Source organism: Aspergillus steynii, assembly GCF_002849105.1.
Source record: "Aspergillus steynii IBT 23096 chromosome Unknown P170scaffold_1, whole genome shotgun sequence".
Classification (NCBI taxonomy): domain Eukaryota; kingdom Fungi; phylum Ascomycota; class Eurotiomycetes; order Eurotiales; family Aspergillaceae; genus Aspergillus; species Aspergillus steynii.
This window is the reverse complement of record NW_020194398.1, coordinates 581,299-599,781: the sequence shown is the minus strand read 5'-3', so window position 1 is coordinate 599,781 and position 18,483 is coordinate 581,299. Positions and strand designations below refer to the sequence as shown.

The 18,483-nt window shown below is 53.2% G+C and overlaps 7 protein-coding genes and 1 non-coding gene across 8 annotated transcripts; 5 read left to right on the top strand and 3 right to left on the bottom strand.

Moving 5' to 3' along the window:
• Nucleotides 1-91: 91 nt before the first annotated feature.
• P170DRAFT_345271 (Bicupin, oxalate decarboxylase/oxidase) lies at nucleotides 92-1,689 on the bottom strand (the record flags this gene model as incomplete). Its single annotated transcript, XM_024843505.1, has 6 exons — nucleotides 92-291; nucleotides 362-482; nucleotides 586-928; nucleotides 1,018-1,211; nucleotides 1,272-1,507; nucleotides 1,560-1,689. The coding sequence occupies 6 exons, from the start codon at nucleotides 1,687-1,689 to the stop codon at nucleotides 92-94; spliced, it is 1,224 nt and encodes a 407-aa protein (XP_024709122.1).
• Nucleotides 1,690-2,820: 1,131 nt separating this feature from the next.
• On the top strand, nucleotides 2,821-4,403 carry P170DRAFT_469308 (uncharacterized protein; the record flags this gene model as incomplete). The annotated part of the gene is made up of 5 exons (XM_024852617.1): nucleotides 2,821-3,058; nucleotides 3,105-3,133; nucleotides 3,184-3,729; nucleotides 3,778-3,962; nucleotides 4,013-4,403. 5 exons carry the CDS (start codon nucleotides 2,821-2,823, stop codon nucleotides 4,401-4,403), a joined length of 1,389 nt encoding a protein of 462 aa, XP_024709121.1.
• Nucleotides 4,404-4,946: 543 nt separating this feature from the next.
• P170DRAFT_372376 (zinc-dependent alcohol dehydrogenase) lies at nucleotides 4,947-6,382 on the top strand. Its single transcript, XM_024845198.1, has 3 exons — nucleotides 4,947-5,550; nucleotides 5,609-6,065; nucleotides 6,114-6,382. The coding sequence occupies exons 1-3, from the start codon at nucleotides 5,012-5,014 to the stop codon at nucleotides 6,213-6,215; spliced, it is 1,098 nt and encodes a 365-aa protein (XP_024709120.1). The 5' UTR covers nucleotides 4,947-5,011; the 3' UTR covers nucleotides 6,216-6,382.
• A 1,930-nt stretch (nucleotides 6,383-8,312) lies between these two features.
• On the bottom strand, nucleotides 8,313-9,848 carry P170DRAFT_469305 (uncharacterized protein; the record flags this gene model as incomplete). The annotated part of the gene is made up of 1 exon (XM_024852616.1): nucleotides 8,313-9,848. One exon carries the CDS (start codon nucleotides 9,846-9,848, stop codon nucleotides 8,313-8,315), a length of 1,536 nt encoding a protein of 511 aa, XP_024709119.1.
• A 649-nt stretch (nucleotides 9,849-10,497) lies between these two features.
• Nucleotides 10,498-10,572, top strand: P170DRAFT_t36. Its single transcript has one exon. It is a non-coding gene; the product is annotated as a tRNA-Val (tRNA).
• Nucleotides 10,573-10,744: 172 nt separating this feature from the next.
• P170DRAFT_431620 (putative amino acid transporter) lies at nucleotides 10,745-12,863 on the bottom strand. Its single transcript, XM_024848076.1, has 5 exons — nucleotides 12,307-12,863; nucleotides 11,982-12,243; nucleotides 11,742-11,933; nucleotides 11,277-11,671; nucleotides 10,745-11,212 (listed from the first exon to the last, which is right to left on the bottom strand). The coding sequence occupies exons 1-5, from the start codon at nucleotides 12,424-12,426 to the stop codon at nucleotides 10,793-10,795; spliced, it is 1,389 nt and encodes a 462-aa protein (XP_024709118.1). The 5' UTR covers nucleotides 12,427-12,863; the 3' UTR covers nucleotides 10,745-10,792.
• Nucleotides 12,864-15,689: 2,826 nt separating this feature from the next.
• P170DRAFT_504729 (aromatic ring-hydroxylating oxygenase subunit alpha) lies at nucleotides 15,690-17,114 on the top strand (the record flags this gene model as incomplete). Its single annotated transcript, XM_024854222.1, has 2 exons — nucleotides 15,690-16,519; nucleotides 16,583-17,114. 2 exons carry the CDS (start codon nucleotides 15,690-15,692, stop codon nucleotides 16,995-16,997), a joined length of 1,245 nt encoding a protein of 414 aa, XP_024709117.1. The 3' UTR covers nucleotides 16,998-17,114.
• Nucleotides 17,115-17,430: 316 nt separating this feature from the next.
• Nucleotides 17,431-18,380, top strand: P170DRAFT_431618 (GNAT family N-acetyltransferase). The gene has a single exon (XM_024848075.1). The coding sequence runs from the start codon at nucleotides 17,658-17,660 to the stop codon at nucleotides 18,357-18,359; it is 702 nt and encodes a 233-aa protein (XP_024709116.1). The 5' UTR covers nucleotides 17,431-17,657; the 3' UTR covers nucleotides 18,360-18,380.
• The last annotated feature ends 103 nt before the right edge of the window (nucleotides 18,381-18,483 follow it).

Sequence of the window (18,483 nt, the reverse complement as noted above, 5' to 3'; positions counted from 1 at the left end):
CTTTAAACAAAAGGATATTTCACCATGTAATCTAATTCCCGAAGACCGTGGAATACCAAGGTAAACAACGGCAAGCAACAAATCGAATCGATCAACTCCCCGGCACAAACACCTGCTTCTCCTTCTTAATGTGCTTCACAACCTCCACATCCACCTTCAGCGTCTGAGCCACCACGTCCGCCGGCGTCAAAGCCAACCACTGGGCCAAAGAGATGTCCGCGACGCGATCACTCTTGTAGATCTCGATCCAGACGAGCTTTTCCGTGTCCGACGTGTTTTCAATGTAGTGGCCTAGCATCAAGTTTTAGTCATTCCCCTCGTCTGAAATCCACCACAAAGAAGAGGAACAAGGAAGACATACCACTATCTTCAGGAAACACCCCCGTATCCCCAGCTCGGAAATCAAACGTCCGCGCCTTCGAGTCCCCGATGAAGACCGTTGCGCGCGCCTGGCCCCGGTGGAAGTAGAGCCATTCTTCAGCCTGGATCCGTCAGTTAGCACATTCCCTATCCCTCTTCCATCCCCAACCCAACCCAACCCAAACAAAACATAACCACAAGAAAGCAAGGGAAAGGAAAACCAACATTCGGATGCCAATGCAACTCCCTCAACCCCCTCGGCTCGAGCTCCACCACCGACGCCGCAATCGTCTTCGACACCGGAAAGTTCCGCGAGTCGATCTTCCGCAATACGCCGCCGCTTCCCGGGACTGGCTCCGCGGGGTGCTGGTACGTGCGGTACACGTAGGAGCTGTTCCCTGTTAGTGTGCCCTGCGGCGTGTGCTTGGCTTCGGAGCTGACGCTGCCGTTCAGGATGTATGGGAATTTGGCCGGCACGGCGTCGAAGACGGAGGGGTCGACGACGAAGTTCTTGGCGAGGATATCGCGTGGTGTGTGTGTGATCCAGTCGGAGATCATGAATGTTGTGCTTGTTTCATGGAGGGGAGGTTAGTGGAAGTGGAAATGGTGGTTGAAGGGGATGGTAGGGTAGGGTAGATGGATGGAAGATAGACGAACCCGACTTTCTCGAAATCCCCATCGTCAAACACAAGGATATACTCATTTTCGTCATCCAGCCCCTGCACAGTATGCGCGACGCCCTTGGGAAAGTACCAGATATCGCCCTGCTCGAGCTTCTGGGTCGTGAAGCCGCCGTCTTCGTCGACGCCGGAGAGAAGGAGAGAGCCGGCGTATAGGAAGCCCCATTCTGCCTGTCGCAGGTTCGGTTTCAGTTTCAGCACTGGGCAGATGAACGGGTAGAATAAGCTTACAACACGATGCCAGTGTAGCTCTCTAATCGCCCCTTTACTGAGGTGCTGCTGCGCCGACGCAATGTCATGGCTTGCAGGTAGGTCCTGGATGACTTGTTCGCGCGTCCAGCCGCCGGGGAAGATCTTGGTTTTGGAGTCTGAGAAGCTCCATTTCAGGTTCGGGACGAAGCCGTTGTCGGTTGTTGGACGGCCGAGGTTATCTGGATTCTGGAGGTCGAGGGGAGGGTTGGTTCCTCCTGTGGTTTGGGCTGTGTTAGAGATGGAGCGTCGGTGTTGTGGGGATCCTACCGAGAATTGAAGCGCCTTTGCCAGTATCGTCGATAGGCTGACCGTCTTCGAATTCAGAGCGTTTGCCGGTGGTAGCGCCGAGGATGCAGGGGACAGCAGCAATGAGATGGAAGAGGATGGTTGGCTTCATGATGATTGAGGGATGAGGCAAGGTGAGCTCGGGAATGTGCAGAACACAGAGCGAAGGAAAGTAATATACGAATATCAATGCCCATTCACTGTTTAGAAACAAAAGAAACAACTGAACTAGCACAACATCACCGGCTTATCTGACGCCAGTGTTGCGATATGTTCTAGGGCCAGTTGTGCCCATAAAGTTCTAAACTCATACCAGATCAACACTGAGCACGACTCATCTAGCCCATGCATATAGAAAACCAATCATGGCTAGATTGGCGGCAGATCCACATTCCTGGCATAACGACATTCTGCGTCGTGTCACGAAATCAGGAGTGTAGCTTATCCCTAGCGGGAGTACAAGCCAGGTACGATCCTTGGCCTGGTTTATTAGAGTCTAGAGATGAGGAGGATCGTGATCATGGCACATCTTTGGCTACCTGGAATATCAATCGAATAATTCTCGATGGCGACATCTTCGTGGCATCTGCGTAGCCCTGATTGGAATGTGAAGCCTGATAGCTTGCTCCCCGAAGCTTGGCCAATCCCGACTGTGAATGCATGTCTCTGACCCTGGCAGGTTGTCTTGCTTCCCTGACTTGGTCTGTCTTATACATGATGCTGCCCATACTCCAGCTATAGTGTCCAACTTGAATCACCTCCGTTAATCTGGAACCTTGATGATTAGAATTGACTTCATCATTCCTGTCTTCGTGTTCGGAATCGCAAACAATAACTTCCTTTATTTGCGACAGTTTTAGTAAAGATTTGGTATCTTAATTCCTGTTATCCAGAATCACAACATATGGTGGCTTGGAGAGCGTGATCGTGGGCTAACACCCCTTGCGTGGCTATCCTCCTGGTAGACAGCTAAAGACGGCAACTAAGACATTGAGGTTTTGTTTTGATCGAGAATATGCGTGATTCTGAATGGAAATCAGAATAATAACAATTCGTGGCGTGATTATATACAAAGATTTCGTATAGCGTAGGGGTGTTCATAAGATGTGATGCGTATTCAACATGCAGAGCGTTTCGACACTTGGGAATTGAGTCCGAGAGACGAATATATAAACCAGCCACTTAACGGTCATTACTCAATCTCTCAGACTCGACAATTAAACAACAGCCGACAATCGCCAGAATGAAGTCCAGCATCATCCATTTTGCTTCCATGGCCTCTCTGGGACAATGTCTCTCCTTGCCACCGTTGATTCCCAGCATCCCAGGTGTAACCGAGCCACTGAATGACCTTTCGCCTCCTCTTCCTATCTTACAGATTCCGACGCCTGCGGTGGACAGTCCTCCTTTCACCGCGAGTGAGATCAAGCCCAAGAAGATCGGATACTTCTGGACTGGCTCGGGTGATAAAAAGCATAAGGGTGTGTTTTTGACCCTTTTATATGGGCAATTCTAACTGAAGTCCAGATTTCTTGGCTACGTACAGTCTGGATGATGTAAGTTTATACGGTCAACTCGAGAATAGAGTAGTATCCTAATAGTGCAGGACACATTCGGCACTCTCCTTTGGATCACCGACGTGCCGTCCAGTGGCAACGAACCTCACCATCTCGGACCCTCCATTGACGGTAAAACCTTAGTTGGAGGCGGACTTCTTTCCCTCCTAAAAACCCAGGACACCGCATTCTACTTCGACACATCCAACCCCTACCGTCCCAAGTTCAAGAAAAGCAACCGCGGCATTCTCGCCTCCATTGCCGATGAGATCCGCGCCAAACCGGAGGGCGGGTTCTACATCACTTACATGGGCTCTGCGGTCGGCACATCCCCCGGGCGTCTGGTTGAGACCGACGCAGAGTTCAACATCATCCACGAGTGGCCGGAGGATGTCGAGGGGACATTGAACATCCTCGGCGAGCAGTTCTCGCCGCATGGACTGAGCATTGACTGGGAGAGGAAGCTCATTCTGACTTCGGACTACGTCGAGCCGATCAGTATCCTCAAGCCGAGTTTGGGGATTAAGCGAGCGGATACGCTGCGTCTGTGGGATTTGGATTCAAAGAAGATTCTGAACACGATTACCATTCCTGAAGTGAGTTTCCCGAGTAGCTGGGGAAGTACGGCAGCTAATACGTCACAGGGTGGCGGTATTCAAGATATCAAATTCATTCCCGGCAACCCCGACGGTGCAGCCCTGGCCACGGCAGTTCATCTGGGTCAAGTATGGATCATCTACCCCGGACAGGCAGATGAGAACGGGAAGCCTGGCCGAGCAGAGCTGCTATATGACCTGGGACCGAAAGCACGCGACACAGTCGCTATTTAGTAAGTTTCCCTTGGTACTGTCCATCATGAATGATACTAACGGACTGCAGCACCGATATCACGCAAGACGGCCGCTTCTTCTACCTCACTCTCACAACATCAAACCACATCGCGGCGCTCGACATCAGTGATCTCAACAACATCAAGCGTCTTGACAATCCAGATGAGGAACAGCCCACCGTTGGTCCGCACTATATAAAGGTCACCCCGGACCAAAAACATCTCGTGGTCACGGATTACTTTGTCCAGACCGGCGAGATCGGGCTGATTAACACGCCGGCCGACTTCAAGGCGCTGTACATTGATCTGAACGAGGACGGAAGTCTTCAATTCAATCGCACTATTGACTTTAACAAGGAATTTCCGGAACGTGGAGGTGGGAAGCCGCATTCGAGTGTGGTGTTTGACTTGAGCGATCCGGAGAATCCGCTTTATTATTAGGGTTTATTCTTTCTCTTCTTTTTTCTTTTCATTGTCCTATCGTTTGCTCCTCATACTTTTATTCTTTATCCTATCTTTCTAATATTTTGTTTCTGTCTCTCTCGCTTAATCCCATCTCTAGGGAAGAGAGTCTTTTATTACGTTGAGTGTATATAGACCTCTACTTCATAACTCCGTTATAATTTATTTCTTCCTTGATAATTGCTCAACTATTGTCAATAAAGACATTTTACAAAAGGGCTAAAAGCCTAAAGATCTGATAAGTGTCCGTAGTCTCAAAAAGAAAGCCTGGTTCATATAATAATGGCCGACAGTCAGGCCGCCGTACATGTGTATCCGCTTCAAGGACATCACTTATATTCGGCAACTATTTCCGCGTGAAACAGCCCACATTATACATCCCTGTTCACTGCAGCTATAGTGGATATCCATAAATTAAATGCAGAGACAAAAGTACCGGAGTAGCACCGAATCACGTGTGGGGAGAGGCCAAAAGAGGGGTTTGTCCTTTTCCCTCCTTCTGCCTCTTCATTTCTTTTCACATTCCACTCCATTAACAGACAGATTCCCTTTATTCCCCATCCTGCACAAGGGAAAAGAGAGCAAAAATGACCATCCCCATCCTCCCCGATCTCCCCGCCCACCAACACGCCGCCATCCGCCATGGAGCCGGCGAATCAGCCACCACGAACATCGCAACCATCCCCATCGACCAGCCCGGCCCGGGCCAAATCCTCGTGAAAATCACCTGGACCGGGCTCTGCGGATCCGACAAGTCGCTGCTGCACGACGAGTGGTCAGACTTCGGCATCACCATGATGGAGCAAACGAAGGGGATCGCGGGCCACGAGGGCGCCGGGGTCGTCGTCGCCGTGGGCGAGGGGATGCAGCGACGGTGGAAAGTGGGTGACCGCGCCGGCGTCAAGTGGATTGCTGCGACGTGCGGGGAGTGCGAGTTCTGTCTGAATGGCGTCGATGAGGTGCATTGCGTCAATCAGGTGAATAGTGGGTTTTCGGCCCCCGGGACCTTTCAGGAATACTGTCTTGCCGATGGGAGGTATACGTCGAGGATTCCGGAGGGGGTGAAGGATGAAGAGGCGGGTCCGATTATGTGTGGCGGTGTGACGGCTTATACGGCTTGTAAGAGGTGAGGGTTTCTTTTTTGGTTCTGGGAGGGTGGTGATGCATGGGGCTGATTGAAGCAGGTCTGCGGTTCAACCTGGTCAGTGGATTGTTTTGCCCGGCGCCGGGGGTGGACTCGGTCATTTGGCGATTCAGTATGCACGCGCGATGGGCATGCGTGTCATTGCGATTGACGGAGGGGAGCAGAAGCGAGAGCTGTGCATGAAGCTCGGCGCGGAAGTGGTCATTGACTTCACGACGACGAGCGATATTGCGGCTGAGATCATGACGGTCACGAAGTATGGCGCGCAAGGCGTCATTGTCACGGCGGCTACGAAACAGGCGTATGCACTGGCGCCGACCTTCCTGCGACCGAATGGAACGGTGGTGGTGGTGGGACTGCCCAAGGATGCATCGATTCTGGCGGGCGCACCGCCGCTGTTGATGGCCCTGAAGAGGCTGAACATCGTGGGAAATATCACCGGGAGTTTGAAGGATGTGGAAGAAGCGCTGGACTTTACAGCGCGGGGAATTGTCCATGTAAGTTGCACCAGGACCTGTTGGGGTGTGCTATACTGACAGAAATAGCCGGTTCTCTCCAAAGGGAAGCTGGAAGATCTGAACTCGTGGATGGAGAAGTTGAAGAACGGTCAGCTGGCTGGTCGGGCGGTCTTGCAGGTTGCTGCATAATCTGGCTTGGGTCATGTTTAGCGAGGCGTTGTCGATGTCAACAGGGGAGATGGAGTTGCAAGTGAGGGATGATGTGATTTTGGTCGGGTGGGAGTTGCTATGAGTGACCTGTAGAATGGCCGATTATGTCTTTTGAAATGGCTATGAATGTTTATCCTAAAGACTCGATATCCTTCATTCTATCCTTTAAGCCTACCACACCCTAACCCTAACTGTAATCCTGATAGAATCCGCCCGTAAGCCACCCTTGCTTTACAATCTACATTCGGCCATCTCAAGTGCGACGAATCACGCACAGAAATAAAACCAGAAGAATATGTCAGCGTCATTGGTGGGATATCCTTACGTGGCTGGCGCTAGAATACGGATCAAGCTAGATCTTGCGAGCTCCGAGTTCAAGCTAGTAAACCGAGCGTATGGAAGCTGCTATTGGGGTCTTATCCCGCGCAAGAGCAGCATTCGTGAACAACGCAGAGGTGGGCTGAATGTCACAGTCATGGAAGCACTGTGGTCGCAACGAGTCTATCCGAGGCTATAGAACAGGTTGGATGAAGACTGCATCTACGAGCATCTCTTGGGGCCATAGCTTCCAACGTTACAATTTAGATTTAAGCTAATTTCTCACTTTCATCTATCACCCTCTGGGCCATTTTAGTCTCTCTCTGGTGCCTGAAGTGCTGCCTACAGTCTAGACTCTAGACATTTATAGCTCAATGCAACCACTTCCATTTCCATCCCCTGATATCAACATCTCAAGCACCGTTATCCACAATGTCACAACCCCTAGCCCCGATAACCTCCCTAGCAAATGAAGTCCTACTCATCATCGCAGACCTCCTCACACTAGCGGACACCAGCGCCTGGCTCCAAACATCCTCCTTTTTCGCCCACCAACTCGCCCCCTTCCTCTACTCCCGTATAGCAACCCACCCCCTCACCCCAAAGCAATCAGTCCTATCCTGGGCCGCAGAAACAAACCGAACCTCAATCCTCGAGAAAATCCACGCCCACGCGCCCTCCATCCCCCCAGCAACAAGCACCCAGGCACTATGCTACGCGGCAAAACACAACCACCTCGACGCCGCCGCCCTCTTACTTAAAATGGGGGCGCGTGTGAACGACCGCGCATGCATCAAATACCAATGGGAGTACACAGCGCTCCACGAAGCCGCGGCGGCCAGTAACATCGACATGGCGCGGTTGCTCCTCTCCCACGGCGCAAACATCCACGCCACGGGGTCCGCGTCAGGCGGGTGGTTCGCGGACGACACGGTGCTGGAATGGGCGGCGCAGCACGCGGATCTAGACATGATCAAGTTCCTGCTAGCTTCCGGCGCGGATATCACCACGGGCGGAATGATCAAGCGCGCGGTGCAATCCCAACGAGTGGATATCGTGGCATTCCTCCTCGACAAGGGGGCTCGACTCGCGGGGCCGTACGAGAACAACACACCGCATTTATACTGGGTCGTTGTCAGCAAGAGGTTACCCATGCTGAAGCTTCTGCTAGAGCGGGGGGCGGATCCGAATGAGAATACGGATACGGGCACGGCGCTGCACACGGCGGCGGAGTTGGGCGATGTGGAGGCCGTGAAGATGCTGTTGGAGCATGGGGCGGAGGTTAATGTGCTGGATGAGGGGGAGTCGGATTCGCCGCTGCATAAGGCGGCGGAGTATCCGGAGGGTGATATCGAGGAGCCGTATTCGCGAGAGAGGGTTGTTGCGCTGCTGTTGGAGCACGGGGCGGATCCGTTTCTGTTGAATGAATCTGGGGATCCGCCGATTCAGGAGGCGAGGATGTGGGGGAATCGAACGATTATTAGGATGCTGAAGGAGGAGATGAAGAGGCTGAGGCCGGATGATACGGAGTGGGTGGAGGATGAGAGTGGAGATGAGGAGGAAGATGACGACGAATGCGACGACGATGAAGCAGCCGATGCTCGTTAGGAGGGAATGGAGAATTCTGGGTCATCTTCTGCAGCCTGAATGTGGAGGAAGGAAAGAATAGATCTTTCTATTATTCATACTGAGAATAGCTCGCTGTATTGCATGTCAGGTTCACATCTCAGGTTTCGTTCGGGTTCATTCATGGCCAAATCACAGTCCCAGTCCCCTCCAGACAACCTCATTACATCGAGTCAAGAAATCCACCGCCTCGTTCCTCTCATGCCATGCGTCATTATACGCCGCACTCAACGCCAATTGCCCTCTGAACGTGCCCAGGAACACCCCCAGGCCAGTCCCCAGCTCTTCTCCCGTGACCCACGGATCACTCAGCTCGAACACCCCCTGAGTCGGGGTAATGATGCGATCAATGACCCCCATACTGGAGATCGAAACCGAAGGCGATGCATCCGGCTTTGGAACCGGAGGGACCGCACCGTCCTTCGGGTCCGGATACGGCGGAGTGCCCTTCGCCCAGTACAAAGGAGCCTTGGGAAGATGGCCTGCGTCGTCGCGGATTTCGAGGTAATGCTTTTTGATTTCCGACGCGACGTGCTTGAACTCCGTCGTCTCTTGCGATTGCAACTCTGCGTCGCTTGTGCCCGCCGCAGGGACCGCCATGTCCACGATCAAGCTGCGACCCGACACGGAGTGATAGACGGATGCCGCGTGCGTGGGCGTGTTGTAGGGCGGGTTGCAGTGGCTGCGTTCGTTAATGAGACAGTAATTGATATACCTGACCATTCTCTCGTCCTTTGCTCTGGGCTGCAAGTCGCGCACAATAATCGCAATCCCCGCGTGATACGCATGCGTCACACTAATTCCCATCTTCTTGCATGCTGCGAGCACCCTCTGCGTTTCGTCCTCCGGCAGCGTCAAGTCCACGCGCTGGTGTATTCCCGGACGCTCAGCCCCCTTCGCATACGGCAGCGAAGCGATCTCAACGCCCGATTGAAGCGACGCATTATACTCCTCGAGCTCATCACATTGCGCCTGCTGCTCCGGCGACAGAGACGTCGGAATCGAAGCCGCGACACGCAGCGGGGGACTCAGATTCTTCGCCTCGTCCCCAAACACCAGAGGACCCAGCGTCGAAAGCTGTCCCCACGCACCCGCCGCATTCTTGATCAAATTATCCAACAAATGCAGCGTGCCAATCCCATCGATAATATCATGATGACACCGCAGGACCAGATCGCACCGAAACACTCCCTCCTCCTGCCCCGCCTCCGCCGGAACGACCATAAACACCGTCGGCATCTTCGGCACCGGCGGATCCCCATTACACCACTCCTTGCCCGTGACGCCAGTCTCAACGACCCGCAGCGTCTCATCAAGCCAGACATCTTGCGCACTCCCCTCGCCAAACATCTGATACACTTTCTTCGACTTCCTCGTCAGCGCATCGAGCTCCGTCCAAGACGCAATAGTCGGATGGTCATATCGCAGCTGGAGCCAAGCCCGTCGCAGGGTGTTATAAACCCGATCTTTCGTTTCAGGCCTTGACGAGCCGTTCTCGACGGGAACAGACAGCGACAGGTGGCCTGTCATTCCGAAGAAGACGCGTCCGCTTCCCTCGTAGACGCGGGCCATGGTGGTGTAGAACTGCTCGGCCTCGTCGATGCCGCGCTCCCATCGGCCGGGGCTGGTTTCGCGCCAGTGCAGGGACTCATAGTTGGGGATTGTCATGTTGACGAGCTTGACTTGATACTGTGTCAATGGGGCAGCGGGTGAAATTTTTAGGTCGTATGTCTCAGTCCGGGGTGCAAGGTATGCAGAACGAGAAGCAGATGTCGTTGAACATGAAGATGGTAATCCATGCGGTTTATGAGTGCGAGTATGCGATGGCATAACCTGCCGGAAAGGGAAGTGCTGCCAGCCAGTGGAGCCCTCAGGCAGACGTTTCAGGTGTCGGCGTGGCTAAACTTCGGCAGTCGGCGTGTCGCCCCGACATTCCGGGTGTTGTTCACTGGTTATTTGTTAAAGTGTGATTTTCTCAGGTGGAAATACGTCCTGACTAAGCGGACATAACCACTGCTGTCCGATGAATAATTGTTGCCTGGGTTGAAATATATCATAAAGACGGTGAGCGGGAGGCGCGGATGACGAAATTCCTTCCTGTGGCAATTCATTAGTTGTAGTTCAAGGCAAGCCCCTAGCATACTCGGTTATGTCCAAGGAAAAGGGACGGAGATTAAGGAACCAGAGGGGTAAGAACAATGGGTGCAAGAAGACTGACATAAGGACTGAAGCTAATAAGTCCATAGTGTCATTCTTAGATCAATGACAGCAGTGCTCTGGCTCGTGTTGTCAAAATATGAAGCCTTTTCCAACAATTGGCCGGATGGTGTAGTTGGTTTATCACGTATCGTTAACACCGATAAGGTCCTGGGATCGAGCCCCAGTCTGGTCATTCTTTTTGTTTTCATCTTTTTCGTGTCTTAGTGTCGGTCTAGATATTTGGTTTCATTGTATATATTTTTTTCTTTTTTCTTTTTCCGTTGACCCCTTGCTTCCTTCCCCCGTGTATTACTCCGATTGGAAGCCGCACCATCAACTACAACTACCTACAGTCCATGCAATGGCATACAATACATGTCTCATTTCTATAGGTCTACCACTACCTATACAACTCACACGGAGTTCGAGTTATCAGCGCACGAAAACGCCGCCGACCCGCCCGACGCCTTGTACGACTGCATGATGGCGACGACGGAGCCGTAGGTGCCGGCCACCATGAGGAACGTGCCGAGAACAATGACAAACACGCTCCAGCCGACCATGAGCACCCACCGTTTGGACCCCTCGCTCTTGCGGTGCCAGTTATCGTACAGCCACATGCAGCCCATGGGCTGGAAGCACATCAGCGTGCCCAGCAGGGCGCCGATCAGCGACACCAGCGAGTCGAACACCGGGATGGCGCTGGCGATGATGTACGCGATCACCGTGACGCTGAGCGTGCAGCCGAACCACGTACTCCAGTGCACCCAGGTGTTGCTGGTCAGGTGCCGCGAGCCGCGGAGGAGAGTCAGGAAGACGTACTTTGCGGGGATCTATGTGTCGCAAACAGGGGATGGGTTAGTTGGAAGATGCTAGGACCAGTGGGGAGGATCATACGTGTGTGACTATGGTCGTGGTGACGATGAGGCCGGGCAGCGCGATGCCGTAGCAGATTTGCTTGACGAGGCCGCCGGCGGAGCCGAGGGCTGGCGATGAGACGTACGAGCCGCAGTAGTAGTACAGCACGACGCCGATGACGATGTATACGGTTGTTACGCCGGCCTGGCAGATCAGCAGCGCGGTGGTGTATTGGCGCGGGTTACGCATTTCGGACGCGATGGAGAAGAAGCCGGGGGTTCCGGAGAAGGCGAAGAGCAGGGACGAGACGGCCGAGATGGCCTCGGTGAAGGTGGGATTACCGACGACTTTGAAGTCGGAGACCCAGGGCCCGTCGGTCTGCGGTGCTGCGGCTGGGCGGTCTTGTACGCCGACGGCGATGGTGACGATGAGAACTGCAAGGGGTATGAGAGGGTGGTTTCTACAGGCCGCGCATCTACGGCAGTGGGGGGAATGCGATCGTACTTGCGGTTAGAATACTGGGGAGTCCGACCCATGCGAGCCAGGTTATACGACCGAGAGTGCGGATGCTACCGAGGGCAAATCCTAGAATGGCGGACACGGCGACGAAGATGGCCGTGCAGGCGCCGTGGGTGGAAATGGCGTTCAGGCTGATCGAGATGCCGAGGATCCCGGAGCCGTCGATGAAGATCCAGACTGCGCAGGTTGAGTGGAGGCTCTGGTGTGGAATTGAAGGGTACGTACAGAGAGTAAATACCACGCCGAGGAATCCGCGGCCCACAGGCCCGAATATTAGGCCGCCGGCGTCGTCGATGCTGTAGACTTCACGGTGGTTGACCTTGAAGGTACCGATCACGTAGTCAGACCAAGTGGTGATACAGGAAACGGCGATCAGGCAGATCACACCCGGAACCATGCCGAGAACATTGAAGGCCGTGGGAATGGACAGCACGCCCAGGCCTATTTGGGTCTTCATCATGAGAACGATGGTTCCCAGAAAGCCCACCTAGATGGAGTATCAGAACACCGGGGGCATTTGAGTATCAAGTAGAGCGTTCCCCGTGCACACATTACGATAGTTCGGTCCTTCTTCCGTGATTTCTCCAAACACGGCATCATGCGTGGCATCCTCGTACGGAGGGATCTCAGGGTCCTCTTTCTTCGATTTCGACGGGTCTGAGGGATTCATGGTGGCGGTTAGGGGATTGGGTCAATTGAGACTTTTCTCGAACAGGGCAGCCGGCGAGTGGAGCCTTATATAGGAGTCCCGGGGCCCTGGGGACCGGCAAATGGCCCATTGCGTCGACGGGCAACTCAGCTGAGGGTGAATTCTCTGCGACTGCGGACTACTACCGTGGTCCCTCAATCGGGCTTAAGGTGCGGGGGTTGCAGTGGAGCATCTCTACCCCATATCCGCGGGTGGAGCCCGGCGGTTTCATTTCGCTTCTGGTGAGTCTTCACCGGAACTCCCGTGGCATGCCAGTTTTCCGGCCGGTGCGGAGATGCCCATCTCGTCAATCGACAGAGACAGATGTCGGGAGGGACCGGATTCTAGAAGCGCCGCATCGAAGGCAATGACAGGCCGTTGGCAGGCTGCACGAAAATGCCGCAACGAGGATTGACGAGGCCATGTGTTCGCGGTGAAGATCCGCGACGTCATCGACGATACTACTAAAGTCACCTGGTCTCCCCGCGCCGCTAACGCCGAAGGGGCAACGGTGGTGAGATCACCGGGAATGCTCGCCGCTTCGGGCATGTGGAGTCCATGGCCCAGTTGCAGGTATTCACTCTCACTGGGCAATGGTTTAACTCGGCTGAGGCTGCGGTGGCCGCCGTCGATCGCAAAAGCAAGTTGGCAGACCGCGATCCTGGCTGCACATCTGCCGCTGGCAAATCAGCGTGGAGATTATGTATATTATGTCGACATGCTCGCACTAGCTGCATTGGCGCTACCTTAGTTGCTACGACCGCTTGACTGCCCTCCAAGACGACTCCGCAGTCATGACATCTTAAAGCAAGAATCGCCCATGATTTTCGATAGAAACAAACCAGTGCGTGCGTTGTCATAGAATGATATCACCCCAAGATAAGCCCGCGGGAAACGATAGGGAAACGGGAGATAGGCGATCTGCCTGCATTATCTTCATGGTGGATTGAATGCACTGATTCTGCCGTTATCTTTTCGGTGTGATATTGACCACGTTACAAATCGATTCGACCGGATTGACCACACCGACAGGGGCAAACCGCCACCCGGACACCCTCGAAATTCAGCATCAGGTAACACGAAGGGGAAAAGAATGCGACCGGTTCTTCGGCTAGACCGTTCTTGCATTCTTGTCGTTTCAAAAGATGAAGACTAAACTATAAATCCAGGACCGTTGGCCAACCAAAAGTCACATGGACGGGATTTCCAAGCGATCGCCTGCTTTTATTGAAGACCGGTGAATGAGATTGTTCGAATGGTTACGGTATAATTGCCAAGTTACGCATGGAGTCGCCCGCAAAACACACCGGCGCCTGTCTTTGCCGTGAAATCCGTTTTACTGTCGACGGCCAACCCGCTGCAGTATATTGCTGCTACTGCCGGGACTGTGTTCTTGGGGCGGGAGGCCCTTGTCAGATTGTGAGTCTAGACCGTGTATCCGGACGGCGTCAGGGGTTTCGAGCGCTTATTATTACTCAATAGACTGCAAGTTATGCGGCTTCTCAATTTACCCTACACGATCCTACCGGGTGTCTTGCCACCTTCACCATCCGGGATACCGCAAGTGGACACCCGAAAGATAAGTGTTTCTGCAAGCAATGTGGGTGCACAATCTACACCGTGCCTTGGAGCGACGGGCCTCGAAGTGTTGTGATACGACCGGCTTTGATCGAGAACGGGTACGTGAACGGCACCATTCGCTTCGTTGATCGCAATATAATCCTCCAAAATAGGCTAGAGATATTCAAACCGTCGATCGAGTGTTTCGCCGACCGGTGTCCGAGTTATTTCCCCCAATGCCAGATAGCTGAATGACGCTCGAGCGCTGGGATGCGAGGGCGACGGTCTTCGGATTCTGACTATGATGACAATGGGACTATAGACGACGGCGCGGGTCAATAGTGTTAAAGTCACAGTTCTGGTGACCAGTCTTGGGGATATCTTGTCCAGTATTAATTGCCTTGAAGGGGAAACCGGGTCCGGGCATATCTGCATGCAACCTGCACATTCCAGGAGACCATCTATTCGCCACCTACACCAGATCTCAGGAACAATTCGACATATCGAGTAAGACCACTCCGCGATCTTGCTGGATGACACTATCTGCTACCCCTGACATGGGAGATAGGCAAAGTCAGGTCAAAGCTGATGATCAAGATATTGGACTTGTCCTGATATCTTGATTTATTTTCGTTTTATGTAAGAGATTTTCTCCCTGGTATCTGATATGAGCCGGGACATTTATACTATTTTGGGTAAAAGAATGCATAGCGAATCATAGGAGACTCGTAACAATCCCGTTGATAGACCCTTCTCCAACAGGACATTGATCCTGTCATGCGGAGTAGTCGGGAAAGACGATACAAAAGGATCTGGCTGTAGTGACTGCCTTGCTTTCCGTCGGTAAATCAAGGGTTGAGTGTCGCAGTGTCCGGTGTCCGTCTTAACAGTTTATCATTCTCGCCGTATTGATTTGTTGACTCCAGTAAAAGTTTGACAGTACAAACCTGGACAAATGGAACTCGAGTGTAGATAGATCCTGGAAAAGGGGAAGGTGGATGGTAGAAGGTATACTTGTCAGAGTATAGAAGACAATGAGCCAGGCCCAGACTGATCCAGGCCAGACTAGTTTAGCCCCCGGATTGTCCCCAGGTTCTCATCTTCCTTGCCGAATCTGGACAAGTCTATGCCAATCAAACGAGGCGATTGCCAACCAGACCTGCATTAGCGTATTGCATCTGCAAATCATGAATTACATCGCCTGTTAGTGGTCAAGAGACCGGTCTAAAAACCAAGCCTAAGCCCCGATCGGGTAAGAATAGTGAGAGCAGCTCGGATCGAAGATAAACGCGGGGTTGGGCAGCTACAGATACGAGACTATGTGGAGAGAGCCCTGGCTTCATGGCTTGTTGGAACTCCGGTTCCGCCATTCATAGACAAGCTGTATCCCCAGCTGTCGCCATTTCGTGAGTGTGGTGGATCGAACAAAGGCTTCACTGCATTGTGGAGGTGCCCAAAAATGGCAAGAATCATGAGATATAGCATGCAAAAGCACGGTCGGATCAAGCGGTTGTGTAACAATCTTATCATCACGGTCCACATGAGCCCATCTCCATGTTATCTGGGGATGCTGCGGGGATGGGCATAAAAAAGCGTCGCTGTCACGGCTTGAGAAGGGTATCTTCAATTCCTCGAACATCTTCAAACACATCTTCTCCGGTGTTTCTCTCTCTCAAGACACAGCCATGTCTTCTATGCTGCACTACCTCCGCTTCGGCTCCTCCAAGGAGGAGCAAGCACCGGCAAAGGATACCCCAGTTCGGGCCTTGCCCGCATCGTGGTACACTACGCAGGAGATGTACGAGCTCGAGCGTCGCGCCATCTTCTCGAAGCGCTGGATCTTCCTCACCCACAGCTCGCGGCTCAAGGAGCCCGGGGACTTCCTGCGCTACGAGATGGCCGGCTTTGACTTCTTCGTTATCCGTGACCGTCAAGGCAACGTCAACGCGTTCCACAATGTCTGCAGACATCGCGCCTACCCCGTGATCGAGGACCAGAGTGAAGGAAACAAGAAGATCGTCGCCTGTCGCTACCACGGCTGGTCCTATGGGCTCAACGGCAAGCTGGCCAAAGCCCCGGGATACAAGGAGCTGGACGGATTTGACAAGGAGCAAAACAGCCTTTTCGGCATCCATGTCAAGGTGGACGTCAACGGATTCATCTGGGTGAATATGGATGCGAAGGAAACGCCCGAGGTCTCCTGGGAGGAGCACTTCAGGGACGTGGATAAGCAGGAGCGCTACAAGGCGTACAACTTTGACGACTATGACCTCGACCACAGCTACGAGCTCGAGGGCGCCTACAACTGGAAGATTCTGGCAGATAACTTCAACGAATGCTACCACTGCCCTACCACGCACGCCGATATCCCCGAGTTCCTCAACCTCGACTCCTTCGGCAGCGACACCAAAGACGGACATATCCAGCACCACTGCGTCTCCACGCCCGAGCAGATCGAAAAGGGCCTCTACACCGCAAGCACATACTACTTCCCGGTATCCGCGATGGTCGTGTCGTAAGTTCTCATCCCCCAGTTCCCAAAACCACGCTGGAATCCGCAAATACTAACCACCAACAGACCGCACTTCATCATGGTGCAAAAATTCCTCCCCAAAGGCCCCCGAACCTCCTCCATGGCCTACGAAATCTACCGAAACCGCAACTCCGCCGAGTCCGACTTCAAACTGATCAGCGACATGTACGCGCGCGTGATGGGTGAAGACAAAGTGCTCTGCAACAACGCGCAGAAGAATCTCGACCGAGGCATCTTCACCAACGGCCAGCTGCACCCGACCTATGAAAAGGCGCCGCTGTTCTTCCAAAGCACCGTCCGCGACGTCATCACGGAGCACTTCAACCGCGAGAAAGCCGAGGGCCAGCAGGTGTGGCCCGCGAGGCCGAAGTTGCCCGCCGACGCTAAAGTGAGTGAGCAGGACGAGGAGATTTGTTCCGGGCTGGCCTGTGGAGCGCAGAAGGAGGTTTTGGCTTGGTAGGGCTTTTTGGACTTTGCGAGTTGTGCATTTTGGTTTTGGTTCTGGGTCCTTCGTTTGTATGTAGTTAGCCATTGGCGTCTTTTTGTGTTAGCCTGTATTTCTTGATATTGAATTGGCATTTTCTCTCTTTTATTTCCGATGTGAATTCCTTTCGAAGATTTTCAATCCACATGTCAGAAAGCAGCAAGGTACAACATTCAATTCCGACAGTTTGCCACTAAAAAGCCTTGACCCCTCGGTGGCCATCCGCAAAGAATCGGCTTCTATTCCGAAATGCCGAGATCGCCTCAGGATGATCTTCGTGCATGCGTATTCCGACGGTTCCGAGTAGTTGGGATCAATCATGCACTGCAGATCGATCAACTCACATGTTCAAACCGAAGCTTAATTAAAGCATTCTGTATCAGCAGTACATGAGCACGCATTGCTTGCAAGCTAAACACAACTCTCAAGTACTTTTCAATAGCCGCAATATGTTAATAACAAGAACATCGACAACCATCCGTTCCGAGCCCGAGTAAAGTTTCACGCTCGCCGGCTCCACACTTGCGTCATCCGCGGATTCACTCACGACCCAGGCGGCCTCATAAAATATAAAACCCAAACCGCCTTGACTGCAAAATCACACGCCCCAATTAGTGCAATTCGTCTTCAATCGCCATGGCCCTCGAGCTCCTCCCCGTCACAGAAGCGGACATCCCGCGGATATCCGACCTCATCTTCCAATCCTTCGAATCGGACTACCTCCACGTGCTGATGTTTCCGCGCGAACACCTCCCCAGCTATAAAGAATATATGCATGACTTCCTCTGCGCAAAACTGCCCGATCCGAACGTGAAGTCACTCAAAGTCATCGACCCAAGCCTATCCGGCGACGCGGCCATCGTCGGCTACGCGCGGTGGAGGTTCCCGAGTGGCGAGACCTCAACGCCACGAGACACACCAAGCGGAGAAAATACCACGACAGGCAAGACCTCGACCTCGACCTCGGCCTCAACAACGGCCGTGCCCTTCCCACCCCACGCGAACCAGCCCCTGTGGGACTACTTCGGCGCCGAGATCGCGAAACTCCGTGGGGTATTCGTCGACCCGGCGCGCGACTTCGTGCTGGAGTTTCTAGCGACTGATCCGGTGCATCAAGGACGCGGGATTGGTAAGGTTATGTTGAAGTATGGGCTGGAGGAGCTAGATCGGAGGGGGAATGGGGCGAAGGCGTATTTGGAGGCCACGGAGGTTGCGATCCCTATGTATAGGAAGTTTGGGTTCGAGGCTTTGGGCTCGATTAATGTGCCGTTGGAGGGGTTTGGGGTGGGGGATAATGGGGTTTATACGTCTGTTGTTATGGGGAGGGGGGCACGATAGAATTGGGGTGGTAGAGAGTGTAAGATAGATTTGGGTTGATAGATGTTTAATAGAGATTACTGTCGTCAGGCTACTAAGAACAGTCAGAGCAAACCTGATGCAAAGGAGTAAGCATGAACAAAGT

Bases quoted from the DNA above. Each gene is read 5' to 3' on its own strand.
- P170DRAFT_372376 (XM_024845198.1), top strand. From the start codon at position 5,012: ATGACCATCCCCATCCTCCCCGATCTCCCCGCCCACCAACACGCCGCC. The intron at 5,551-5,608 runs GTGAGGGTTTCT...TGATTGAAGCAG, and splicing joins GCTTATACGGCTTGTAAGAG to GTCTGCGGTTCAACCTGGTC. The intron at 6,066-6,113 runs GTAAGTTGCACC...TGACAGAAATAG, and splicing joins CAGCGCGGGGAATTGTCCAT to CCGGTTCTCTCCAAAGGGAA.
- P170DRAFT_431620 (XM_024848076.1), bottom strand. From the start codon at position 12,426: ATGAATCCCTCAGACCCGTCGAAATCGAAGAAAGAGGACCCTGAGATC. The intron at 12,244-12,306 runs GTGTGCACGGGG...TACTCCATCTAG, and splicing joins AAGGACCGAACTATCGTAAT to GTGGGCTTTCTGGGAACCAT. The intron at 11,672-11,741 runs GTACGATCGCAT...TACCCCTTGCAG, and splicing joins CCCCAGTATTCTAACCGCAA to TTCTCATCGTCACCATCGCC.
- P170DRAFT_431618 (XM_024848075.1), top strand. From the start codon at position 17,658: ATGGCCCTCGAGCTCCTCCCCGTCACAGAAGCGGACATCCCGCGGATA.